This window comes from Truncatella angustata, assembly GCF_020726525.1.
Source record: "Truncatella angustata strain MPI-SDFR-AT-0073 chromosome Unknown BKA67scaffold_15, whole genome shotgun sequence".
Classification (NCBI taxonomy): Eukaryota; Fungi; Ascomycota; class Sordariomycetes; order Amphisphaeriales; family Sporocadaceae; genus Truncatella; species Truncatella angustata.
The window spans coordinates 281,054-304,218 of NW_025763395.1; the positions used below are offsets into that span (position 1 = coordinate 281,054).

At 48.6% G+C, this 23,165-nt stretch overlaps 5 protein-coding genes across 5 annotated transcripts; 3 read left to right on the forward strand and 2 right to left on the reverse strand.

Moving 5' to 3' along the window:
- Positions 1–1,916: 1,916 nt before the first annotated feature.
- BKA67DRAFT_144800 (putative sterol glucosyltransferase) lies at positions 1,917–5,046 on the forward strand. Its single transcript, XM_046095077.1, has 7 exons — positions 1,917–2,211; positions 2,273–2,993; positions 3,054–3,211; positions 3,261–3,624; positions 3,690–4,040; positions 4,107–4,714; positions 4,777–5,046. The coding sequence occupies exons 1-7, from the start codon at positions 2,115–2,117 to the stop codon at positions 4,971–4,973; spliced, it is 2,496 nt and encodes an 831-aa protein (XP_045950872.1). The 5' UTR covers positions 1,917–2,114; the 3' UTR covers positions 4,974–5,046.
- Positions 5,047–7,037: 1,991 nt separating this feature from the next.
- BKA67DRAFT_588930 (uncharacterized protein) lies at positions 7,038–7,881 on the forward strand. The gene is made up of 4 exons (XM_046104407.1): positions 7,038–7,150; positions 7,181–7,371; positions 7,402–7,781; positions 7,858–7,881. Exons 1-3 carry the CDS (start codon positions 7,052–7,054, stop codon positions 7,421–7,423), a joined length of 312 nt encoding a protein of 103 aa, XP_045950873.1. The 5' UTR covers positions 7,038–7,051; the 3' UTR covers positions 7,424–7,781; positions 7,858–7,881.
- A 2,395-nt stretch (positions 7,882–10,276) lies between these two features.
- On the reverse strand, positions 10,277–11,229 carry BKA67DRAFT_144817 (Mss4-like protein). The gene is made up of 2 exons (XM_046095078.1): positions 11,026–11,229; positions 10,277–10,968 (listed from the first exon to the last, which is right to left on the reverse strand). The coding sequence occupies exons 1-2, from the start codon at positions 11,026–11,028 to the stop codon at positions 10,453–10,455; spliced, it is 519 nt and encodes a 172-aa protein (XP_045950874.1). The 5' UTR covers positions 11,029–11,229; the 3' UTR covers positions 10,277–10,452.
- Positions 11,230–12,409: 1,180 nt separating this feature from the next.
- Positions 12,410–20,430, reverse strand: BKA67DRAFT_528674 (polyketide synthase; the record flags this gene model as incomplete). Its single annotated transcript, XM_046098972.1, has 9 exons — positions 12,410–13,642; positions 13,706–15,298; positions 15,374–15,586; positions 15,680–18,741; positions 18,832–18,955; positions 19,030–19,240; positions 19,387–19,695; positions 19,823–20,291; positions 20,349–20,430. The coding sequence occupies 9 exons, from the start codon at positions 20,428–20,430 to the stop codon at positions 12,410–12,412; spliced, it is 7,296 nt and encodes a 2,431-aa protein (XP_045950875.1).
- A 1,291-nt stretch (positions 20,431–21,721) lies between these two features.
- BKA67DRAFT_528969 (uncharacterized protein) lies at positions 21,722–22,814 on the forward strand (the record flags this gene model as incomplete). Its single annotated transcript, XM_046098998.1, has 4 exons — positions 21,722–21,758; positions 21,846–22,093; positions 22,203–22,482; positions 22,558–22,814. The coding sequence occupies 4 exons, from the start codon at positions 21,722–21,724 to the stop codon at positions 22,812–22,814; spliced, it is 822 nt and encodes a 273-aa protein (XP_045950876.1).
- Positions 22,815–23,165: the final 351 nt, after the last annotated feature.

Consider the following 23,165-nt stretch of genomic DNA (forward strand, 5'->3'; position numbering starts at 1 on the left):
TATAACAGATACCGCTCTTGTCGATCTGAACGTGCAGAATGTTAAGAAAACTGACCAATTGATTAAGGGAAGTCCTCGACAATCTTCAATATCACCAAGATTTCGGATTAATCACACTTGAATGATCTGCAAAGAGCTAACGCAGCTTATAATCACACCGAGAGAATACAAATTACATTATGATGAGAATTGATTTCCGCGCATGGCAAATGGATATCCACGCATGGCCCTTATCCGCGCATGGCAAATGATATATCTGATTGGTCCAGACCACCCCGCGCTAGTACACTGAATTCTGCCATAATTATGACAGCTGGCTCATACAATTTTTAACTTAGAAGTTATTCGCGTCCGACGCGTTAACGTTAGTCTCCGCCGACTGGAATAGGTTTATCGCGTTTGCCTATCCGCCTATTCAATTTGAACATGGCATCTCTAATCTCAATTACTAATGACGACGGTCAAAACCAACGCCTCTTGTAGGACTAAAAAAATCGCGATGAACGACACCTCAATTCAAGATCGACCACCAAAAGAGCGCATCACGATTACTTGCAGCCAGCAGATCAATGTTCTCTATCAGACAAAAGCTCGCAATCACGGCCCGGCACGAGCAGTTCGTACCAATCTTCCGGAACGCTTAGAAAGGTGCAACGTGCCATAATCGAAGAGGAATGGCACAGCTCTTCTCCCAGATCTGTTAGTGCCAGTCAGCGCGAGCAAGACCCATCTCCGTCATACGAAGAGAGTATATCGCCAACATCTACAACTCGATCTCTCCTTTTAAGTGACCAACTTACCAACCCATCCCGCCCACAATCGCAAGAATCTAATCCTAGTGTCTGGGAGCAAAGCAAACCTACGATACCTGTCTCAATATACGTCTTACACCCAAAGTCACAATCTCGATATCGAGCCCGCCAATCCCCGGTAATCTAGCCCTTGATGTTCGAGCTCTACAAAAACAAGTAAAAGACTATGGTAAACTCCACAGATTTGTAGTTATAGAAAAGAGAGGCTGCTAGAAAACGAATTTAAATTCGACCGAGAAAGACTGGACGGGAACATTATAGAAATACTTCAGCTCACAGAAGCATCGTCTGCATGTACTCACGAATCTATAAATTAAGGGGTTCTGGCTTTAGACCTTTCACTGGCACATCAAAACTACCATCTAGCACACTTACTGTTGCAAACGTGGTCGTGGTCCCTGTTGTGCAGGCCATCACAGGCATGCCGACTTAGCACTGCCCGTGCCATATACCCGTAAATAGTGTGGTATTTGTCCGCCTCGGATAATTGGCAGGAGCCTTAGGTTAGTCAGTTTCGCTCCTGTGGTTTCATACGTGTATTGCAGTGCTAGCGACACGCCCGTTCAGGCTCATGCGGCTTGACGCCTGAGTAGACTTTCTGGAATGGCAGGCCAAGAGTGGGGTACCTCAGTGCGGCTCTGCCGATACATTGCCCCACTTAATACGCGTATAAATTAGTTGCTGACGCGTGTGGGGGTGGTGGGTATTATAGTATTAAATAGATGACGCCAGGAGGCGTCCGAATTGGTGGAGTGGACGATATACATTGTACAGATTTGTAGGCGCTTTAGCCAGTTCCAGAGTACCTCCTGGCCATCCATCCTTGGATTCTTGGTGCTACATTGATTAGTTGCATTGGTTAGCCAATGAGTTTGACAAGCAGAGGTGGAGTGAAGAATCCGCATATTGCGGATTTTTGCGGTAATCCTTTTGGCCACTCCCTGGTGGGGATCGAAGCGTTCTGGTAGATCCTAGGCTACCGCGTTTGAGATGGCATTTAGAGAAGGCACAGGCCACATCAGGCCAGCCTGCCTCACATTACAACACTATCCTGGATTGAACTTTTGCCTTTCCGCATTGCACCGATGCGAATTAAGAGAACCTGGAAACTGTGCCTTCTTCTGGGTTGACTCATATGACAAGCCCCAGTGATCGACGCAACCAGCTTAGTTCATAAGGCCGTTGTCTCCTGGCACAACATTTGCACTTAGAATGCAGATTGATTGATGCGCGGAAGATAAATTGAAAAGCGCTTTCAGTCCACCAACCTCCTCGTCCTCGCGGTATATCTCGCGCCAAAAGATGCCTAATCAAGATTTTGGTAATCCCTCCGACAGCCCTCCAATCGATGTCATCCCACCACCCGTCGAGCTGGACCAAAAGAATCCTGTGCTCAAAGGTCTGTACCCACCTTGAATCATTCCCACAGAGAACAACGCAGAGTTCTGACAGAGAACTAGATGATGGCCGCCTCGATGTTGATCTCAACTCATCAGTCGTTAAATACCTATCATTCATTCGGCGACAGTCAGAGCCCGCTCTTGATGATTTTCAAGACTGTGCTGCCGCCCCGTTACCTCCGTACTCGCCCTACCAACTAGCAGAAACGACAAAGTTCCACGTTAAGCTCAATATCGTTATCCAAGTCGTTGGTAGTCGTGGCGACGTGCAGCCGTTTATTGCTCTTGGCAATGAACTGCAAAAGCATGGCCATCGCGTACGCCTGGCCACTCACGACGTCTTTGATTCGTTTGTGCGTGGATCGGGGATCGAATTCTTCCCCATTGGAGGTGATCCTGCCGAACTCATGGCTTACATGGTGCGTAACCCGGCGCTCATTCCTAGCATGAAGAGCCTCCGAGCTAGCGACATCCAGAAGAAGCGCAAGATGATGGATGAGATGCTACACGGCTGCTGGTTATCGTGTATCGAACCAGATCCTGTCTCATCAGCTCCATTTGTTGCTGACGCGATCATTGCCAACCCTCCAAGTTTTGCACACGTCCATTGTGCGCAGGCGTTAAGCATCCCTGTGCATCTCATGTTTACAATGCCGTGGTCGACAACAAAGGCCTTCCCCCACCCGCTAGCTAATCTTAAGAATGCTGGCAACTCTGGCGCGGAGCCTCGGTTGGCCAACTCCCTCTCATACTCCGTCGTAGAATTCCTGACATGGCAAGGGTAAGCAACAATCTCGGTGTAGCCCAAGTGTTACGTCAAAACTGACAATGTAACAATCAGCCTTGGCGATGTTATTAACGACTGGAGAGACGAGTTGGATATGGAGCCAATCGCGTTTTCAGAAGGGCCTAAACTAGCAGAGACTCTGAAGATCCCATTCACGTATTGTTGGTCTCCGGCATTAGTTCCTAAGCCAAGTGATTGGGGCACGCATATCGGTAAGTGTGATCCATTTTCTGAGACTTTGTAACTCTGATGGGGAAACAGATGTGTGCGGATTTTTCTTCCGCGAACCTCCCAATTACTCCCCGCCACCCGAACTAGTCCAGTTTATCAACAGCGGACCGCCGCCGATTTATATCGGCTTTGGCAGTATCGTTATTGACGATCCGGAGAGGATGACTAGCCTGATTTTAGACGCTATACACAGATCCGGTGTTCGCGCTTTGATCTCTAGGGGTTGGAGTAATCTTGGTGGCGCTGCAACGGGAAACGTAATGTATCTAGGAGACTGTCCACACGAATGGTTATTCCAGCACGTAGCCGCTGTCATCCACCACGGTGGGGCAGGCACAACGGCATGCGGACTTTTGAATGGACGGCCCACCACTATCGTGCCCTTTTTCGGAGAGTATGCAATCCCGCAGCCTTTCACCGAATGGTCTCATTGCTAAAAGAAAGTTACTTTGGGAACAGTCAACCATTTTGGGGAGATATGGTCGCCGCCGCCGGCGCTGGACCAAAACCCATTCCTCAACAATCCCTCACGGCAGATAATCTTGAAGCGGCGATTAGGTTTTGTCTGGCGCCAGACGCTCAGGAAGCAGCTCAAGGAATAGCGAAAAGAATGAAAATGGAATCAGGTGTCAAGGCGGCAGTAGCTTGCTTTCATTCCAACCTGCCCGAACGTACGCTCGAGTGCGATATCATCAAGGGACAGCCTGCTGTGTGGACATACCGCAAGGAAGGGATTAAACTTAAGCTATGCAAGACTGCGGCGGAGATTCTAGCAAGCCACTTGGTCGTGGACCAGAAAAGGCTAAAAATGTATGTGAAGTGATGAGAAACTGTGGTAGATTTCGACTTTCGGCTCACACACTATACTCGATCTAGAAATGAGATCCGTCCAATCGTCATTGAGCCTCGCAGATGGGAACCTATTACCGGTACGGTGTCAGCAGCGATCGGTGCAAGTCGGGATATTGTGAAAGCGGCTACAGACATCGTAGCCAAGCCAGCGAAGGTCTTCAAGGAACGCCACAAAGAGCCTCTATTAACACCAGAAGAATCACATCCAGGCCAGACGGCAGCGGGGACTGCAGTTAGCCTAGGTGGTCGAACCACTTTGGCTGGTCCAGTGAAGAGAGAGAAAGCAAGAGACTGTGTGAGTACTGTAAAGCTCATGACAACTGCGTCAGCGTCTGGTGCTATTGACTTGTTCAAGTCTTATACAGGAAGTCTTGTGGCGATCCCCTATGCTTTCACAGAAGGTTTTCGAAATGTACCGAGGCTTTACGGCGAAGAAGTTCGCGACATTGGTACAATCCGGGACTGGAAATCTGGAACAGCAGCCGGTGCGAAGGTTTTGGTATTCGGGGTCGTGGATGGAGTAACAGACGTCTTCGTACTGCCCTACAAAGGTGCCCAGCAACAGGGGGTAGTTGGAGCCCTCAAAGGTGTTGGCAAAGGACTTGCCGGGATAACAAGCAAGCTGTTCACAGGTTAGACTTTTCCACGTCCAGCAACAGCCTCCTGAAATTTTTAATAATCAACATGTTTCTAGCAACCATTGGGATAGCTACCTACCCGCTACAAGGTATACAAAAAAGCCTGTGGGCATTAGCTAAACCCAGCACCCAACAGTCAATTGTGCTCGCAAGGCGTATTGAAGGTTCATATCTGGCGTTCAAGGCCCGGCAAGCTGGCCTCGAAGATCAAGTCGTGATGCGAGAATTTACCGCCCTGGGTACAAGGAAATGATCATTAGTTCTCACGATCGCCGCTGTACTACCACTCGGTTTTGGATAGATAATATAAGATTTTGGATTTCAGACGTCTACTACTGCTAAATACAGTTATTTTGGGGCATGATTCCCCAGTATCAAGCAAACGCAGCCACCAGCCAGACCGCTTGCCATGTACGGCCAAGTATAGTAAACGGGATCGATATTATCATTCATAGGCTCAATATTATGGCAAGTATTGTTTTAAATAGACGAGTTTACACAAAGTTGAACGACTATTACATTTGCCCGCTAAAGACGCTGAGAATCAATTCGGCGCTGCTTTTTGGCCTTTAGAACTGGATTCATTCGAAGAAATGCTTCTAGTCAGTTAGCGGGATGTGATCCCCTTTAAGGGCTAGCACGCGCTGTGCTATTCCTTGATTTGCGCGTGCATTGGCGTAAGACCAAGTGCTTCTTGTGTCAAGATCTAGTCTGTAAGATGTTGCTCTTGTATTGGAGAGAGAGCCTCTGGTGATCGACCTTTGATTCACGCTTCGATACCGCCCCGGGAAGTCTTATCCAAGTGTAGCTCGCGGAACGCCCCGCTCTATGGCAGCCTTTCGGATTGACTGGCCGTTTGCGATAGCAGCGGCGGCGGCAGTGTGGATGTTCCGGGCCATTTCGGATAGCCGGTTGTGGGGTGGCGAACGTTACACGATAGGGAAGTTAGCAGTTTTCGCGAAAGAACCTTAGAGGTTAATCGTTCATAATCTGATTAATGAGATGGTCGGTATAGGCTTATTTATAATTACGAAAAAGGAAGAATAACTATTCCGGGAGTACGATAGTATAAGACGTTATATTAAATCTCGTTGTAAATGGCTCCGATAAATCTAAGTAGGCACCCCCACCGAGAGAGCACATCAAATGCCACTTAGATTGGACTTTATCCATCGCATATTTGGAGTATTCTGATGATGAAGGATACGCAGATATTTCCCGACGGGCTGGTTTGACCGACTGATATCGATACGCAGGAAGAGAAGATACAGTGACAGTCTTTCTGGCGGGGAATGAATCACAATTCAAGTGAGCACGACAGCATCCAAAGTTGAATCTCAGAAGAAGCGGCGGGCATCTGCTTCTAGGATACGGTATGTACCGAGAACAAAATCGGTATGATAGGCAGTTCCTCACAAAACCGATTGCAACCAACTTATCAATGCAGTATTGCGGGTTAACTTAACTGATTGAAACGTTGCGAATATTTCTTTTACGTTGTGTCCATAATTGATTTCTCATGGTGTATCGAGCCATTTCCCAGGCCCAAACAAAACTACGACATCATTACTTGATTTTTCTTGATAGGGGAAAGCACGTGGCTAATCTCTATCATGGCTTCGTCCTTGAAAAGAGCCATCTCCTTAGCGTCCGGATGAAAGACATTGATGGGCCCATCTGCTGCCTCACAGATTCTGATTACCCTCTTCCTATCCACTTCATCCCAATAGCTCTCAGCACGTCGGTATGGTAGAGCTTTGGGATAGGTCAGCGGAACAACGGTTAGTACATCGAACATGTGCACCTTCGCGAGGGTTCTAGTTTCTTCGCTGAAGAATACAGCTTGTTCCTATGATTTCATGTCTCCAGCAGCTAAGAAAATGCGGACAGATTACTCGTCAAAGAAACCTAGAGCACAAGGACGTAGAATCCCGCCATCCTTAACTTGGTCTTTGCGCATTCGGTTAGCAAGATTCACGTAAGGATAGTTCTCTCTATGATGACTATTCCAATGTTCATCGAAGCATCCAGATCCATCAGGTCATTATAATTGTTTGGAAGTCGTTCAAGGCCATGAACCAAACGAAACTTCTGAAGAGGAATATTAAAGAGTGAGTGCTCCTCTGTCTTTTCTTAGCAACCAAGTAGTAGCAACTGAATAAACGTTCCTGTTTTCCACAGGATCAGAGCATTGTACGTATGAGATGTGCCGAGAACTAGCGTCAGTCGGCATTGGCTAAGATTACAACGATACCTACCCACCAGACGGAACAAGATTATCAAATCGTGAGTCTGTGACCAGAACTTTCTGTTAAAACTCATTAAACTCAAATGGCAGACAGCCTAATAAGCCTTGCAGGTATTGCTACTTTGCCGCCCAGAAGACGGCGTAACTTGTGTATCAAGATGCTGATCGAGAACGGCCAATCTGTGGATTGCTATTACGCCATCTAACCCAAGGTGCTTAACTGGACTTTGTTGGCAGGCTATATCGTTCTCCCTTTTACATTCACGACCATGAATCGCTCCGAAGCTTTCAACACCATGATGGAAGACAATGAGCTTGCGCTAAAGGCATTTCAGAATACTACTTTACTTGGACTTGCGCTATGCTTGTTTATTGTTTCTCTGATAGGGTTGACTTGTATATGGTAGACCTAGAAGTGCAATTATATCTGGAGTCTTAATAACATCATCACGTAAGTCCATTATAGGTTCGTTTTGACGTTAGATTGTAACCTTTCTAACGACTGGATTAGATCATTGCTCACAAACTCACTACTCGGCTTTAGCACGACCTTGCTAAACGTATACGCTGTGCTGGATGGTATATGGTCGGCCATCGCCATAGCTTCCAAAACCGTAACTAGCTTTTGCTTACTTATATCCATCGTTGCGTATACAATCTATAGTACATGGCTTTTAAAACCCATAAGAGCAGCTCGAGCCGCTCAGATCGTGGAAGGCTAGAGCACGGCCGATACCGCTACCCACAGGCAAGAGTAACATGAATATGGGCCAAACTCCCTAGCAAAAGGATCACCTGAAAGATTGAATACCCTGTTTCACGTTCGGAGGAGTTACAAGGTGATTAGCATCCGAGTGACAAAAGCCACCACGTCTACCTAGATATATCTACTAGCTATATAGTAGCAATGGCTAAAATATTCAGAACATGTTTCGAAGTCTGTGTGATTATTCTGAGCCCTATTGATTATAATGACGCGTTACTTCAGAGATAAAATCACTAGTTTAACCGGAATAAATTCGTCCACAAGATTTCTAGGTACGGTAGATAGATTCATGAGTGAAGACATCATGTGGTTAGACGTTGTCAGTACCCGAGGGAGCCAGGATAGCCTACAAATATGTAATGATGTCATTAAAAGCTGTCCTGAATTGGTGACTACCGACCGAGCGCTACCGGTGCAGCTGTAATGCTTGACGAGATGATTCATGGACAAGAACGAAGCTACAAATGGTCCAAGATACCCATCAGTCGCTACAAGGATTATGTGGGTCTAGCTGTTGCTGCAAGAACCTACTATTATATGGGGAGACATGGTTCCAGATCAAAGCGTACTCGAGGTAGAACGTGCATAGAATTTGCTCCAAACTACCAGGTCATTCTGTTTCTTGCGAGTCTTGAAGCATACCGAGGACCTTACTTGTGACCATGGTACCGATTTATGTTTGTATTGCACAAGTTCAAATTAGGGAGCCTGTAACACTAGTGTAGCTATTCACTGTTCCGGACCTTATTCATTACAAAGATGTGAAAATATGTTTTAGGTTAACTGACGCTATATATAGTATGTATATATCAAGTTTTTTTTCCAATTAAGATAGAAGTTTGAGCATTATAAAGAGTTTACTTCGTCTCACTCATAGTTAACTTATCATTGTTCATGCTATTACTTTCTGTCTGATTAAGATGGCGCAGCTCATCTTTAAGCGTAATGACCGCCGAACATTTCGATATATGCGCAGAGGCATGATACTAACAATGCACGATAATAGAGAAGAGCATCATGTCTAGCACGACAACGCAGTAGATGTGCGAACAGTTTCCGCCGGCACGTCCAAAGCCATGTCGGATCCGCCAGAGGTTGAAGGCAATAGTAAGTAACGCCAAAAACTTGGCTGCAGACTACATTCTAATCTCTGGAGTAGCAGGTCGTTTTCAGGCTTAGACGGGAGCTAAGTCCCATCTAACCTAACAACAGATTGTTCATCACGAGCAAGAACAGCTACGATTAATAAAGCATGATAGCACTACGAAAGACATAACTAGTCTTTCGGACGTTCTGACTGACGATGAGACCATCAGCATCAATGCAAGCACCATAGATCCTTCATCATTTCCCATACACTGTCTGGTCAATGAAGAGCATGATGATTCGAACAGCTCGCCTTAGTCCCCTATATCGCCGACGCCAAGTCCACCCGCTAACGAGGGATATGCGACAAAGGGTATGATGGGAGAATTGGCAAGCCCGGGAAGTAAGAACATTTAGATCGGCGTCATTTGATCGAATGGAGAAAGAGACACCGATGTATTGTTGTAGGTCGACTGCTTCCTCGTGACACTGTGGGCGCAGCCCATGCCATGGCATGAATATTGTACTACTGGCAGGCGGGCATGGAAGACTCTGTAAGGCAGCCTTAATGGTCGCCGACCACATACAGGCATTCATCCATATGCATCACGGATTATAAGCTAAGAGTACTCCAAATTGGCATCAAGCCGTCGATGCAGTCTTCTCGCCTCCACCAAGTAGAGTCAAGCGTTGCGCTAGCTGAGACAAACGCACTATAGCCGCTCCATAAAGTAGCTGCATGCCAAGATCAACCCAGATTAATCCCTTCTGGGGTTCGAGCTCATCTAGTGTGGAGGTGCCTTAATAACTGCTTGTCGGCTGATCGTTTATCTTCTTCTAGTGTACGAAAGATTCACAGCCTAGAGATTGTAGTGGTGTCGAAGCTTAATATATGGAACACACACACTACCATCCACTACTCGAATTTGTCGATTTATGAACTAACATTTTAAACCACTGCCGGCGCAAGGGGCGAACCATGGGCTCGGCGACATAATGATTAGTACTATGGTAGCGTGGGGTGTTAGCTGGAATGTCAGCCGGCTAATCTTACCTCTCTATCTCAGCTTTTAATAGTTTTGTGTGTTAGAGAGAGGGGGGGCCTGAATGCGAAATCCACTTTGGAAGAGTTGGGGTACCTAGTCTGTAACTGGGACGTTTGATGGTGTTTTGAGGTTTTTGGCATAATACCGATTGAGAGATCTCGGGCAGATACTGTGTTCGCAGTGGTCATACTTGGTCAAGTTTCCTTTGGGACCTTCGGGGCACCAATGCATCATCTTGGGCTCCTTGGATGTGTACTAGGTATCCTAATATTCGAATTACGGGCGAAGGTACAAAGCTCCGGAATCGCACTTGAAAAACTATATAGGCAATCATACATTATGCAATCATTGCTTTATACACAATTCCAACCATAGGCCCGTGCTCCTCTTTTTGACAACATTGATTCAGTCCAGTCTGTTTGCTTCATGCCAATGCTGCTCTGTAAAGTTCGCCATTCACTTATAATCCCACTCCACCACTGCAATATTGGTAATCCATTCCTTGACAAACTGAATAATAGTCGGACGGTCAGGATCTCTGCGTAGATCGCGAGTCCGGTAACCTCTGTACATCAGGCTCAATGCTCTATTTATTCTTCTCGACCTGCCTCGACATGTCTGGAAAGGTATCATACTGCTCACACTCCTTCGGTACCTCGACGACCGCCGAGCGAGTGTAGATGTGCTTGCCACCAGTCCAGTCTAGCCCCTTGATACAGCCACCCTTAATGCTGACAGTCTCCTTGGGCATACCGTCTTCATCAATGATGCGATGAAACAACCTCGAGCCACAGGTCGAACAGAAGTAGCAGTCCATGCTGCCACCACTGTCGGTCGCGCGGGTATACACGCGCAGTCTTGATTTAAGTTCCCTTGAGAGAGGGAAAAGCCCCTCAGCAGTGTATATGGCGGATGTGCCGTAGGCGGTGGCTGACTGCTTCTGGCATTCCGTGCAGTGGCAGTGGAATAGGTCGAGGTATTGGGCTGTGGGTGTCCGGAAACTGATGCTGCCGCATTGACAGTTTACGAGAAGGGGTTCTGCTGCAAATGCCAGGTCTGCAGACCCTGCAGCACTTGGTGAGTTCTGATGATGCCCTCGCTGCTGCTTGGGATCAGCTGATGGCCCGCCTGAAGATGCGCGGGTGGCCCCCAAACGTACCATATTTACTGTGTGGTGCGGGCAGTGCCAGAAACGCCACTTCAATTTTAAAAGTTCATTACCTGATACGTGGACCAGTAATTTCTGAGCATACGCCGATGGCAAAGCTTTTTGTGATGATATATCGATGATTAGTCCATCGTGTCTGAAGTGCGCAGGTGCAGATTTTAGGGTGCAGGCATCATAACTCAGCTGATGCTTGAAAGGCGCGGTTGACAATCATGACCCCGACACAACACGACTGGGCACCTCGAAAGGTAGAAAATGTGCACACAGCTCCTGTGGCGCTCACCCCTCGTGGCTGCTTTTAACGACGCAGAATTTAGTGCGCAGGGTAAGCACGGATCAATATCGCATGGGTAGCGCGAGCAGAATAACCTGTAGTGAGTATTCCTGATATAAGATTTAGTTAACCGGAATCCAAATCACAGAATCTCTATCTATGAAATACACATTACATATTGAAGTATTGAGTGTTGGCTGTACTGTCACAGCGGGGAAGGCTAAGTGGATCATGTCGGCCTTTGTCGGAGTTGTTCTCGGCCTGATCATTATAAGGTCTAAGAGATAGGCATTGCAAATAGTTTTCTTCCTCATGCTTTCACACTTTTGGTACAGTTAGGCGTTGGTTTTTGTAACGGTGTATTTAAAGATAACGAGAATGGCTCGTTGTTAATAATTAATCATACTTTGGTTGTCGAACTTATCCTTTTTACTCTTTACGTATTAATCAGTCTACGAAAGAGCCTACCAGCTCATCGTATAGCCTATAACTGAGGGACAAGACACTAGCCCTGGTTTAATATTAATAAAAGTAAAAATAGCTTTAAATTAAATAATATTAAAATTATAATTAACAAATTTCTTATTAAAATTTTATTACGTTATTTAATAAATAATATAAATCTTTATTATTAAGTTTCATATTTTATCATTTAATTATAAGCCTCTTTAAAAATAAATTAATAAATAAAGAATACAAAAGGTAACTTTAAAACTTAAATATTATTAATTAACGATAGCGAACCATTCTCGTTATTTTTGAAATATTATTATTAAGTTAAAAATAACTATATATAACTTTAAACTTATTATAAGAATAATAGGAGTAAATAAACCTCTTTGATATAATTATCCTTTTTACTTTTATTTTCGAGTTTAAAAGCTACGCACTTGAAGATTCCTTTGGAAGTGTTTGCAGTGATCAAGCTATCATTCTAGAGATTTCTAGGCCACGGAGTATAGAAGTGTAAATATAATTTATCTGGTGACAAATCTATAGAGCCTAGATTCTATAAAAAGCCCTCTGTCTAAGCTACGAAATAACGCCCAAAGTCGTCTGCTCAGAAAACAAAGTAAACAATATTACACGAAAAGTTTCAACTTAATTGGCGGCCACCTTCGATTCGACAAATCCGGCAAGGGCTTCTAGTGATGTCTGCGCGCTCATGATATCTAAAAACGGGACATCGACTCGGAAGACGGACCAGAACCAGGAGCGGAACTCGGAGGCGATCATACTGTCAACGCCAAAGTCGGGCAGCGCCTTGCCCTCGCCGATTTGATCAGCAGGCATCAAGATAAGGTTAGAAAAGCGTTTCTTGATAAGGCGCAGAATGGCATCGCGTAGAGTATCAGCGTCGGCCTCGGGCGCAAGAGCGGCCGAGAGTGCTGCAGGCACATCCTTGAACCATGGCTTTGCTACTACCGTGGTAGAGTGTCCGCCCTGTTGGGGAACTTCAGCAACCTCCTTCTCGGCCAGCAGTGAGGCCAGCAAGATGGAGGCGCGAGATTCGACCAGTACACCGTGACTGGTCACATCGAAGCCGCGGGCACTCAGCTCGCGAATGGCGGCCGGCTCCAGACCAGTAAGAAGGTGTGCCTCCTTAGGGCTGCGGGCGGCCTCGCTACCCAGCGCTAGGTCAACCACTTGAAGGAATTCCTCCTCGTTAAGAGGTTGAATACCCTTGCGGAGCAGGAGCGCCTCGATTTCGGGGTTCTCGTGCAGGTAGCCCACCTCCGAGATCATGCCGAGGCCAACTGAGACGCAAGCCTGACCGCGTGACCGGCGCCAGTGCGCAAAGGCATCAAGGAAGCCATTGGCAGAGCAATAGTTACTCTCGGTTGCCGTACCCACGGTTCCCGAGACCGAAGATGTAAGCAAGAAGAAGTCGGGTTCGTTCTGGGGATCTTTGTCGACGTGTACCTGGAGAGCGTTGTGCAGGTTCCATGAACCTTGCCACTTAGGTTCGATACCGGTATGCCAGGCCTCATTGGGCATGCGGGTAAAGAGAGCCTCGTGCAGCCCCATAGCTGCTTGGACAACGCCACCGATGCGCCGTCCCGTATTCAGGCAGGCCGAAACTGCGGCGGTCACGTCGGCTGCCTTCGAGACGTCACCGCGAACCACTCCGACAGTGGCTCCTGCCTCTTCCAAGCGTGATACAAGCTCTCGGGCACTGGACTTGTCGGCTCCGGAACGTCCCAAAAAGACGAAATGGCGGGCTCCTCGAGTCATCATCCATCGACTGATACTACGACCTAAACCGCCAAGGCATCCAACAAGGAGATATACCTTCTCCGGACTGAAGATACTCAGATATCTAGCTGGTGCGACCTGCAGTTATGTTAGCCTATCACATTCATATTGTAAGTTGAACTCATATATTTTGTGACTTACCGGTACGCCAACGTGTGGGTCCTCCATGGATATCACAACCTTGCCCACTCGGTCTTTGTTGGCAAAATATCGATAAGCCTGGGCCACTTGACTGGCGTCGAAAACTTTCATGGGGAGTGGCGAGATCTCATTGGCGCGATAGAGCTCCAGTGTTTCGGCCATGAGCCTGTCCCAAATGGCACGATGGAAAGGATCTTTAGCATAGAATAACTCTGATAGATCGAAGGCCGTGAAAGTAGCATTGCGTAGGAAAACACGCATGTCCAGCTTGCCGGCATCGATGAGCTCGCGCTTACCGATCTCGACGAAGCGCCCAAACTCAGCCAAACACCGCCAGCTTTCATGCATCAGATCGCCCACTAGCGAGTTGATGACAACGTCAACACCACGGCCTTCCGTTGCTTGCTTGACTGCTTGGACAAAGGATGGGTCACGCGAGCTGAAGACATGCGACGCTGGAACACCCAGCTCATTGATGAGGTAGTCGCGCTTGGTCTGCGAGCCAGCCGTCGTGTAGACGACTGCGCCTAGCCGTTGGGCTAGCGTGATGGCCGCAATGCCCAGGCCACCGGAGCCCGCGTGAATGAGGACGGACTCGCCGGCACGTAGCCGCGCGCGCTCGTTGATAGCGTACAGCGCCGTGCCATAGACTAGGAGCAGCGTTGGCACCACGGTGAACTCTTCCTTGTCCAACATTCTGTGCACCGACCCGGCCGGCACACGCACTGTCGTCCCAAGGTGGTGGGGTGCATAGGCGACGGCCCGGTCGCCCACTTTGATATGATTGACGTCGCGACCGACGGCCGTCACGATGCCGGAGAAGTCGAAAGCAGTGGTCTTGTCGCGCGTGTCTACGCGACCACTCATTGCATACACATCTTTGGCGTTGAGGCTCACCGCCTTGACGTCAATGTCGACATGATCAGCTGGTGGCATCCCCCCCTGCCCTGGCTCCGACTGCTGCTGGAAGTATAAGGTGTCCATCACGCCGACACGCCCGATGGTTAGGCGCGCCGGCTTAACCTCAGCGAATGCCTGCAGCTTCCTCTCGCTCTGGGGCTCCAGTCGTCGTCGGAACAAGGAATTAGCCTCAAAGTCGGGACCATATCTGCTGATGTAGGGGAGACCATTCTTCTCGATAAACTCGCAATCGTCCTTGTCATACCTGCCTACCAACGCATTAAGGCTGTTTTCGCAGGCTTTGGCCAAGTCGAGATGCTGTAAGGCCCCCACATCGAGGATTGAATATCGCAATGTCGGCTGCTCCAGCATCAAGGCACGCGACAGGCCGTTGGAAAGGGTCAGGTTGGGATCTGGCGCACTGCCCAGCATGTTCGCGCCGGTAATCCAGAGCAAGTCGGTTGCCGCGTCCGTGATGGCACGAAGGCGGTTCATGTTTTGCGGACTCATCGTCGCAAGGAACTCATTTTCCACTTCTAAAAGAGATATACATATGTCCGTTTTCGCGATCTGCCTGCTATCTAGCTCGTGGAGATCGATAATACTTACATGCGACACACCAGCCCTGCTCTGTAGGTATGTCGCTAAGGTGTTCGCGAAGTGTGTCACGGCGGAGGATGAGTTCTCGGCTCGCTGTTCGGTCAATTAGCAATTGCATAGTCTATGCTGCACGAAAGCCGTTGCTCGAGGCCGAGGGACGTGACTTACCACAATGAGAGCATTTCGACCTGTAAGACTGCTCGTCTGAGCGGGCCGTAGTGCCAAGAGGACCTGCTTTCCGACATCCAACACATCAAACCCGGCGGCTTTCAACTCAGATATGGCGGCATTCGACTTTCGGGTGATGATGATGCCTTGGTCAGAGACCAATTCAGCGATATGGCCGGGCGCCTGATCCCAGACTCGCTTGGAGGTAGCGTGCTATACAAGATTGTATCAGTCTCTCGGTGTTTGGAAATCAATATCTGTATGCACACTGCGACAATGCTGCTTTGAGGCTGGGTCACGACTTACACTAGGAGTTACTAGAACATCGAAAGGTCCTTCACCGCCCTCCCCTTCAACCGAGATATCTCCGCTTTCAGTCAGATTGCCAGAATTCCAGGACCGGCAACGTGGGAAAGCCGTCTCCTTATCCAGTATCGACAGCCATTGTTTGGCCTTGTATCCGAGCGCGTCCCCACCGAGTTCTAGAACACGAGCGCGCGGTAGTTTATGTCCAACGAGGTCCAGCAGTGCGCCGATGACGGCCAGGCTCTCGTCATCACGCATATCATCATGCTGTTGATCGACATATGCCGCCACATACTCTCTCAGCTGCGTCTCGACTTCCGGACGCATCCGCAGGACATCGGGCTTCCAGTTTATCCTGAGAGTCGGCTGGCGCTGAGCATACAAGTCAGCAGGATGGTTGTTGCTGTTGTCGTTGCCTTCGGACTGCTGCGTTGTAGTGGCGTTCTTCCCGGTGTATAGAGAGATACGTCCCCCTCTGAAGTCAACCACGGGTATGCCACGTGAGTCCCGTAAAGTACCATCAATCCTCCTACTAGAGAGACCTGTCTCTTCGGACCGCGAGTGGATCTCGCCAGTAGCCTCAGTCACAAGCCCGATCTCACCTTCCGCATCTGTGGTGAATGCCACCTCAGGAGGCTGGACTTTACACTCTTCGATGAAGACAGGAAGCCAGGTCTTCAACAAGGTCGGTTGTCCGGCTGTCGTGCTGAGGATGGCCGCTTGAAGGGCCGCATCTATGGTGATGGGATGCACGGGGTAGTACGAGCCACCTGTGTTGGCGGCGGGGGGCTCCAGGCGTGTGACTCCAATGGCCTCTCTCCGAGTTCTTCCACTGTCAGTCCGCAGGCTACTCAGGGACTGGAAGTGAGGGCCGAAACACAATCCTTCTTGGTGCCATTTAGTGTACCATCTACCAGTGGACCAGGTATCGAATCTGTCAGTATTCTGCAACCTAACGCTGTCGTCTTGGGCGCCTGTCTCCGCCTTTTGGCGCTCAGTCAAACGTATACTACCGGTACAGTGTACTGTTGTGCGACCTGCCAACCACGACGAGACAGCAAAGTCGTGCCAGTCGGCTGAGCTATTGGCATTGGATATCTTCCTCGGCGACATGGTGGTGTGCAGTTCCATGTCCTTGGCTGACGAATAAACGTCTCTCTCCTCGTCGGGTACGTTGAGGGCGGCGCTGATGTTGACATTGCGGAACTCAAAGGCAAGTTGATTTGCCGGCTTGGCTTTGGAGCCGGTAATCTGCGATACAGCCTCGATAGCCAAAGCCATGTATCCTGTTGCGGGAAAAACGATCTGGTCTTCCAGCTTGTGGTCTTTAAGCCATGGGACTTCGCTGAGACGGAGCAGGTTGCGCCACGTAAAGTCGATGCCATTGCCCGTAAGCGCGAGCGTGCCGAGGAGCTCGTGACGCACGTGTTTTCGGTTTCGCATCTCGAGGCTGGCCCGGGGTTCGCTCCAAAGCAGGTCCCCTGAGTAGTCCCATGGATATGGCGCGAGGTTGTGGAGTGTCCTCAACCCTGACTCGGGGAGGCCGTTAACCGCATCCCAGTTCAATGTTTGGTAACCGAACGTAAAAAGCGTGCCAGCTAGTGTTTTCATACAGAAGTCGGCATCCTGTTGTCTGACCAGTGTTGACGAGTAGGGCAATGACTTTTCGCTTAGCCCAAGCGATGTTCGGATCTGTTTTATGGGTCCCTTGAGTGCCGCATGTGGGCCTATCTCGACCAAGTGGACATTGTTGTTTTCGTCCGATACCAGGTTGGCTAACGCGGCGCTGAATTGGACTGGTTGTTCCAGGTTCTTCCTCCAGTATGCCGGCATGTAAGTTTGGGTGTTGATAACACCGATACTCTGAGGGCTGTGGCCTACTGAAGAGTACATTTTCGTGCCAGAAGCTAAAGTATCTGCGTCTTTATCATCACGGCCCGCAAAATATGGTGCGAGAAGCCCCTCGTACAGTTCACCTATCTCTTCCATCATACGAGAGTGATAAGCACGCCCTCCAGTCTCCAACTTCCGGGCGAACTTATTCTCAGTTTGAAGATCTTTTCTGAGTGCCTCAATGCCATCCGGGGAGCCACTCAGAGTCACACTTTCGGGTGCGTTGATGCAAGCCACGCGGACTTGTGATTCGAGCCCTTTATTCTCGATAAAAGTCTTAGCCGCATCGGGGCTCAGGCCAGCCGCCATCATGGCTCCCTTGGATTTAAGTTTGCCAACGGCAAAACCTCTGAAGTAAGCAGCTAAGATGGCTTGCGTAGATGTGAGTAGCCCAGCCGCATATGCTGCTGCGATCTCACCCGAAGAATGACCGACTACAGACGTGGATTGAATACCCCAGCTTCGTAGCAGGTTAACAATCCCTATTTGGACAGCGGTGCAAATCGGCTGGCTGCGTGTCACTTCGTTGATACGACTGTTTGCTCCATCTAGCAATGTTTGTTCTAGGGTCCAATCCGGGGCATGTTCAGATGGAAGACCCTGGAGCACAGAGTCGAGGCCACGGATTGCGTTGCGAAAAAGCTGGCTCTTGAATAGCAATTCTTTAGCCATGCCGGCGTACTGTGCCCCTTGACCCGTGAAGACAAAGCCAAAGGGTAACGGGTTTGCTGTTCGTTTCTCGATAGTTTCATCTGCCGTAGCATGGACGAGCCGACCGTGGCCTTCGTCGAGTTTGGCCAAAAGAAAGCTTCTGTGCTGTAGGTGGTCCCTGCCTTTAATGGCGGTGTGAACCAAGCTCTGCAATGTCTCCGTATCGCGGGACTGTACCACTGTTTGGGAAATCTGCTGGGCCAACGTATCCAGCGATTTCGACGACGTTGCCGAAACAGGAAGTACCAAGAGCGTCTGTTCGTCTCTTTCATCTTGACCATCGCTTATACGGTGTCGTTTAACCATGTAGTCTTGGCCGAGATAACTCTCGGGTGACTCAAGAATCACATGGGCATTAGCACCGCCGTAGCCAAACGAATTGATACTGGCGCGACGAAGCGCTCGTGGCCACTCTTCTACTTTGTCGGCAACTTTCAAGTTGCGTTCTGCCAAAACCACTGTACGGTGAGTCGCGATAAGTCAGCCTCCATGATCCAAAGGTCGAGCAGAAAATGAGTAGTCCGTCGGGGAAAAGAGCTGAGACTCACATTTAGGATTCAAATTGACGACCCCACGCGATGGAGCGATTTGTCCGTTCTCGAAGGATTGGACAACTTTGAGGATAGAGGTGAGACCACTAGCTCCCTCGCTATGTCCTACATTTGTCTTGACCTATTATACCAAACAATTTACGTTAGCTCATCAAGTACATAGATTAAGGTCAGCAGAAGCGAAAGAGCACTTACCGATCCGATAAACAAGGGAGGCCCTTCACGTGGTGAAAAGCACCTCCCTATAGCATCCACCTCTATAGGATCTCCGACAGGGGTACCAGTACCGTGACACTCCACGTAATCGGTTCCCGCAAAGTCCAGACCAGCATTTTGATATGCTTTACGTATGACAACCTCTTGCAATCTGCCGCTCGGTAGAGATATGCCGGGCGTTTTGCCGCTCCTAGAAAAGGCATAATAAGTATTGGATACTGTAATCATATATTCGACGTTGCATCAATCTCCGTCTATCATCATTTACCCTTCATAAATCTCGGTATTGAAGCACGGACGGATTTTCATCAAAATGGAGAAATAATCGCCACTCACGCGTTAACAGCGCTGCCGCGGATGATTGCCCTTATAGGATTCCCATCTCTAAGTGCGGCCGACAAGCTCTTTATATAGATGGCGTTGATGCCTTCAGCACGACCATATCCGTCAGCCGAGACATCAAAAGTGTGACATGTCCCCGTAGGCGAGAGGACTCCGCTTTTGGCGGCGGCAATGTGGAGTTCGGGAGACAGGATTAAGTTGGAGCTGGCCACAATGACGCTTTCACAATCATTCACCTTCATGGCGTTGAGTGCTTGGTGAAGCGCATAGATGGATGAGGAGCACGCGGTATCTATGGTAAAACTAAAGAACATGAATCCGTTAGTGGAGTATTCAGCGACGACCAATATCAGATACTGTTAATTGTTCATCGTAAAAACATATGACTATATCCAGGGATGCAGAATGTATGAGATTCGGGTATATTTACCTAGGTCCGTGAAGGTTAAACACATGACTAATTCGATTTGACATGATCGTGGCGCCTGAGCCGGTCGCGATGTATCTATGAAGATAATCGGGATCGCGAGTTTGAATGGGCTGATAGTCAACGGAGAAGTTGGCGACGTAAACGCCCGTTGTAGAGCCCGCCACGCTTTCCATAGACGTCCCTGAGCTGGCAAGGGATTCGTACACGACCTCGAGCAGTTTACGCTGCTGTGGATCCATATAAGTAGCCTCCAGGTTGTTGATGCCGAAGAAGTTGTTGTCAAATTGGCGCACATCCTCGTTGAGGAAGTAGCCGCCAGGGACATTGGTAGTGCCGCTGCGACTCTGAGCAGCGTAGAAGCCGCCAATGTTGTATCTCTCAGGCGGGACAGGCCCTTGAGCTGACTTTTGCTCGACCAGAAAGTCCCATAAACTGGATGGGGATCGAATATCCCCTGGAAGGCGGCACGCTGAGTCCTGTCAGCATTTTAAACTAAATTGACTGTCAAAAGGAATGGATCATGTACCCATTCCTACAATACACGGCGGGTCATCATTCGGTGAGACCAAATCCGCGACACCGCCAATTCCCTCATCTTCCAAGTTCATAATGACCATGCTGGAGCTGTCGCCAGTGGAAGCGGCAGACGATTCCACCACGACAACATCAGAGTTGGACATGGCTGCTTCTGCTCCTGCAAATGTCTCAAATGAATGGGCCTAGGACTAGAAGCTTGGATAAGAGTTTCGCGTGATTGGGGATTGATGCTTCCACAGAGTAAACGAAACTGGTGGTTCACATCTAGTGAGGTTATGTGTGGAGTATTGGCTAATACTTTGAGGAGTTACTGGACTTGATTACCCTGGTTCTCTTCGACAGCAAAGACTGTCTATATATATGGACTTATGCCTCTGAGAATAAATACCACTTTCCAGTTACCTTGATCATATCTTACTAAGCTCTTGGCCGAGTTCCACCCGGTATCGGATGTATACCTTAGCACCGAGACGGTATGGATTCATGATATCTTCACACATTAACTAGGAATTATCTACAGTTACCCCATGATGTACAGTTCATCAAGGCTAATGCACGAGCGAGGTTGTGGATCGACATTGTCGCGATGATATGATACTAGTCTGTTGCATACATGAGAACCAATGAGTAAAGCGACCATGAATAATAGCTTTGGTACTTTATTATTTGAACGTCTCTTGTGGAAGGTGACTTCGAGATATGCCGGGACTAGGTTGGGCAATGCTTACTCTGCCAATCGTACACCATGGAGCTGATCATATCGTATACTCTTATCAATGTTGCCTGGCTATCATGCATCATGAAGATCTAGATGCCTCTAGTTCATGTTGTTTCATGCAGTATGGCCTGAAAACCCAACTCCATGATTGGAAAGATCTGCACTTTTCTATTGTGAATTTCTTTGTGTGGGTCGATTCTTGTTCGGATGAACACTAGATTAGAAGTCCCTAAGCATTGATTGGTTGAAATGGGTCTTAGTGATCGTCGTTTATTGCCCAGATCATATGCTGTTTTTGCTAAGGTACCGACCCCTACCTGAAGAACACGTACCCGGGTTTGCCAATCACGAGCTGATAGACTTGGGGCACGCCAAGAAGATAAACAATTGCTAATTCCTGCATAAGTCTTACCGCAAGCCTTTCAGGCCCGTATTGCATGGTTGCCTTATTATTGCATCATGGCCAGTCATGTACGGAGATTGTGAGAGACTTGCCATAATTGCAAATCTATGTGGCTTTGCATTAGAGCTTCGGCATGACAGGGTTCTCTGAAGCATAAATTCCCACAGGTACCTCCGCTATCAGGAATCAAGATAATCTTCTTCCATACACATTCTCTTAGCTATACAGTACAGTGTCAGCTATGGATATCACCGGAAACGCCTTAGTGATTGGAGGCGGTAAGCAATGAGCCATCACTTGCCCTGACCCTTACACCCTTTGAATAACTGACGTGATCGTGTAAATGCTGACCAAGGAAATTCCAGGCAGCGGCATAGGTAGGGCTTGTGCAACTCTATTTGCTAAAGAAGGTGCTACTGGAGTCATGGTTGCCGATATCTCCATCGGTGCGGCGACCGAGGTCGTGGCTGAATGCCAGGCTGTAGCGACCAACAGCCAGTTCCATGTTGAGGCATGCCAAGTCGACATCACGAAAGAGGATTCCGTCCGCAGTCTCGTCGGGAAAATGGTTCAAGCCTTCGGCCGAATAGACTACTGCGTCAACTGCGCAGGAGTGAGTCCCTCGACCTCTCCCCTTGATATTCCTGATACCACATCCGAATCGGCTTCCTCGGCAACGTATTGATTGGGTGATCATTCTAACTGACTTGCCTACTCTTCAGATCGGTGTTCAACAGGCAGCAGACATTGCCAGCTTGTCATTGGCTGAGTTCCAGCGCTTTCTTGACATAAACACAGTCGGCATGTTCCTTGTAACGAAGGAGGTATCCATAGCCATGCGCGCTCAGGAGCCTCATGCGGTCTCACACGTCTCGCCTGGTCGGGGAACAAGCCGTGGCGCCATTGTCAATCTTGGATCAGGGTCTTCCATGATTGCCACGCCGGGGGTACTTCCATATACCACATCTAAACATGCAGCGCTGGGTCTGAGTAAGAACAGCGGTAAGTCACTGAGACCCGACACACAGCTGAGCTAATGCACCTGGAACGTGATGCTGACATGCGTCGATACCCCAGCTCTTGATAACGCTCCCTATGGTATCAGAGTCAACTGTGTTTGTCCCTCGTGGACAGATACGCCAATGGTGCAGCGGGCGATGAGCGGCGTGGAAGGTCTGGCAGACTTTATCCGAGCTGCGGTGCCCATTGGCCGAATAGCATTGTCGGAGGAAGTGGCTGACGCCGTTATCTTCTTGTGTAGTCCAAGATCGAGTTACATAACTGGATGTGGATTCATCGTTGATGGAGGCACGACGCTGACCGCATTGAGATAACGCTTGTTGAAACCTTTATGCACGAACTCTGAATCCTATAGTACCATTCAGGGGTTAAGTCCGGTCGAAATAGCCGAATTTAGGGTTGTATCCATTGAGCTTTACATATGCACGTTTCATTGCGTGATGACATGGATCTACTAGTCCTTCTATCCGATTGCCGTTCAGGCTACCCGTCCCTTCACACATGACATGGCGTAAGCCTAGTGGCATTTTGTTGAAACTGAAATGATACAGAAAAGAATAAGCATGGCCCCTGCACTAGTATGACATGCATGGACTAGTCTAGTGCTGAGGATTTTGGGCCCCACGCTTAGTCGGTTCTGCATTGGCTGTGTGCAATGAGTAATG

Bases quoted from the DNA above. Each gene is read 5' to 3' on its own strand.
- BKA67DRAFT_588930 (XM_046104407.1), top strand. From the start codon at position 7,052: ATGGCAGACAGCCTAATAAGCCTTGCAGGTATTGCTACTTTGCCGCCC. The intron at 7,151-7,180 runs GTGGATTGCTAT...ATCTAACCCAAG, and splicing joins TGATCGAGAACGGCCAATCT to GTGCTTAACTGGACTTTGTT. The intron at 7,372-7,401 runs GTAGACCTAGAA...TTATATCTGGAG, and splicing joins ATAGGGTTGACTTGTATATG to TCTTAATAACATCATCACGT.
- BKA67DRAFT_144800 (XM_046095077.1), top strand. From the start codon at position 2,115: ATGCCTAATCAAGATTTTGGTAATCCCTCCGACAGCCCTCCAATCGAT. The intron at 3,625-3,689 runs GTATGCAATCCC...CTTTGGGAACAG, and splicing joins ATCGTGCCCTTTTTCGGAGA to TCAACCATTTTGGGGAGATA. The intron at 4,041-4,106 runs GTATGTGAAGTG...TACTCGATCTAG, and splicing joins GACCAGAAAAGGCTAAAAAT to AAATGAGATCCGTCCAATCG.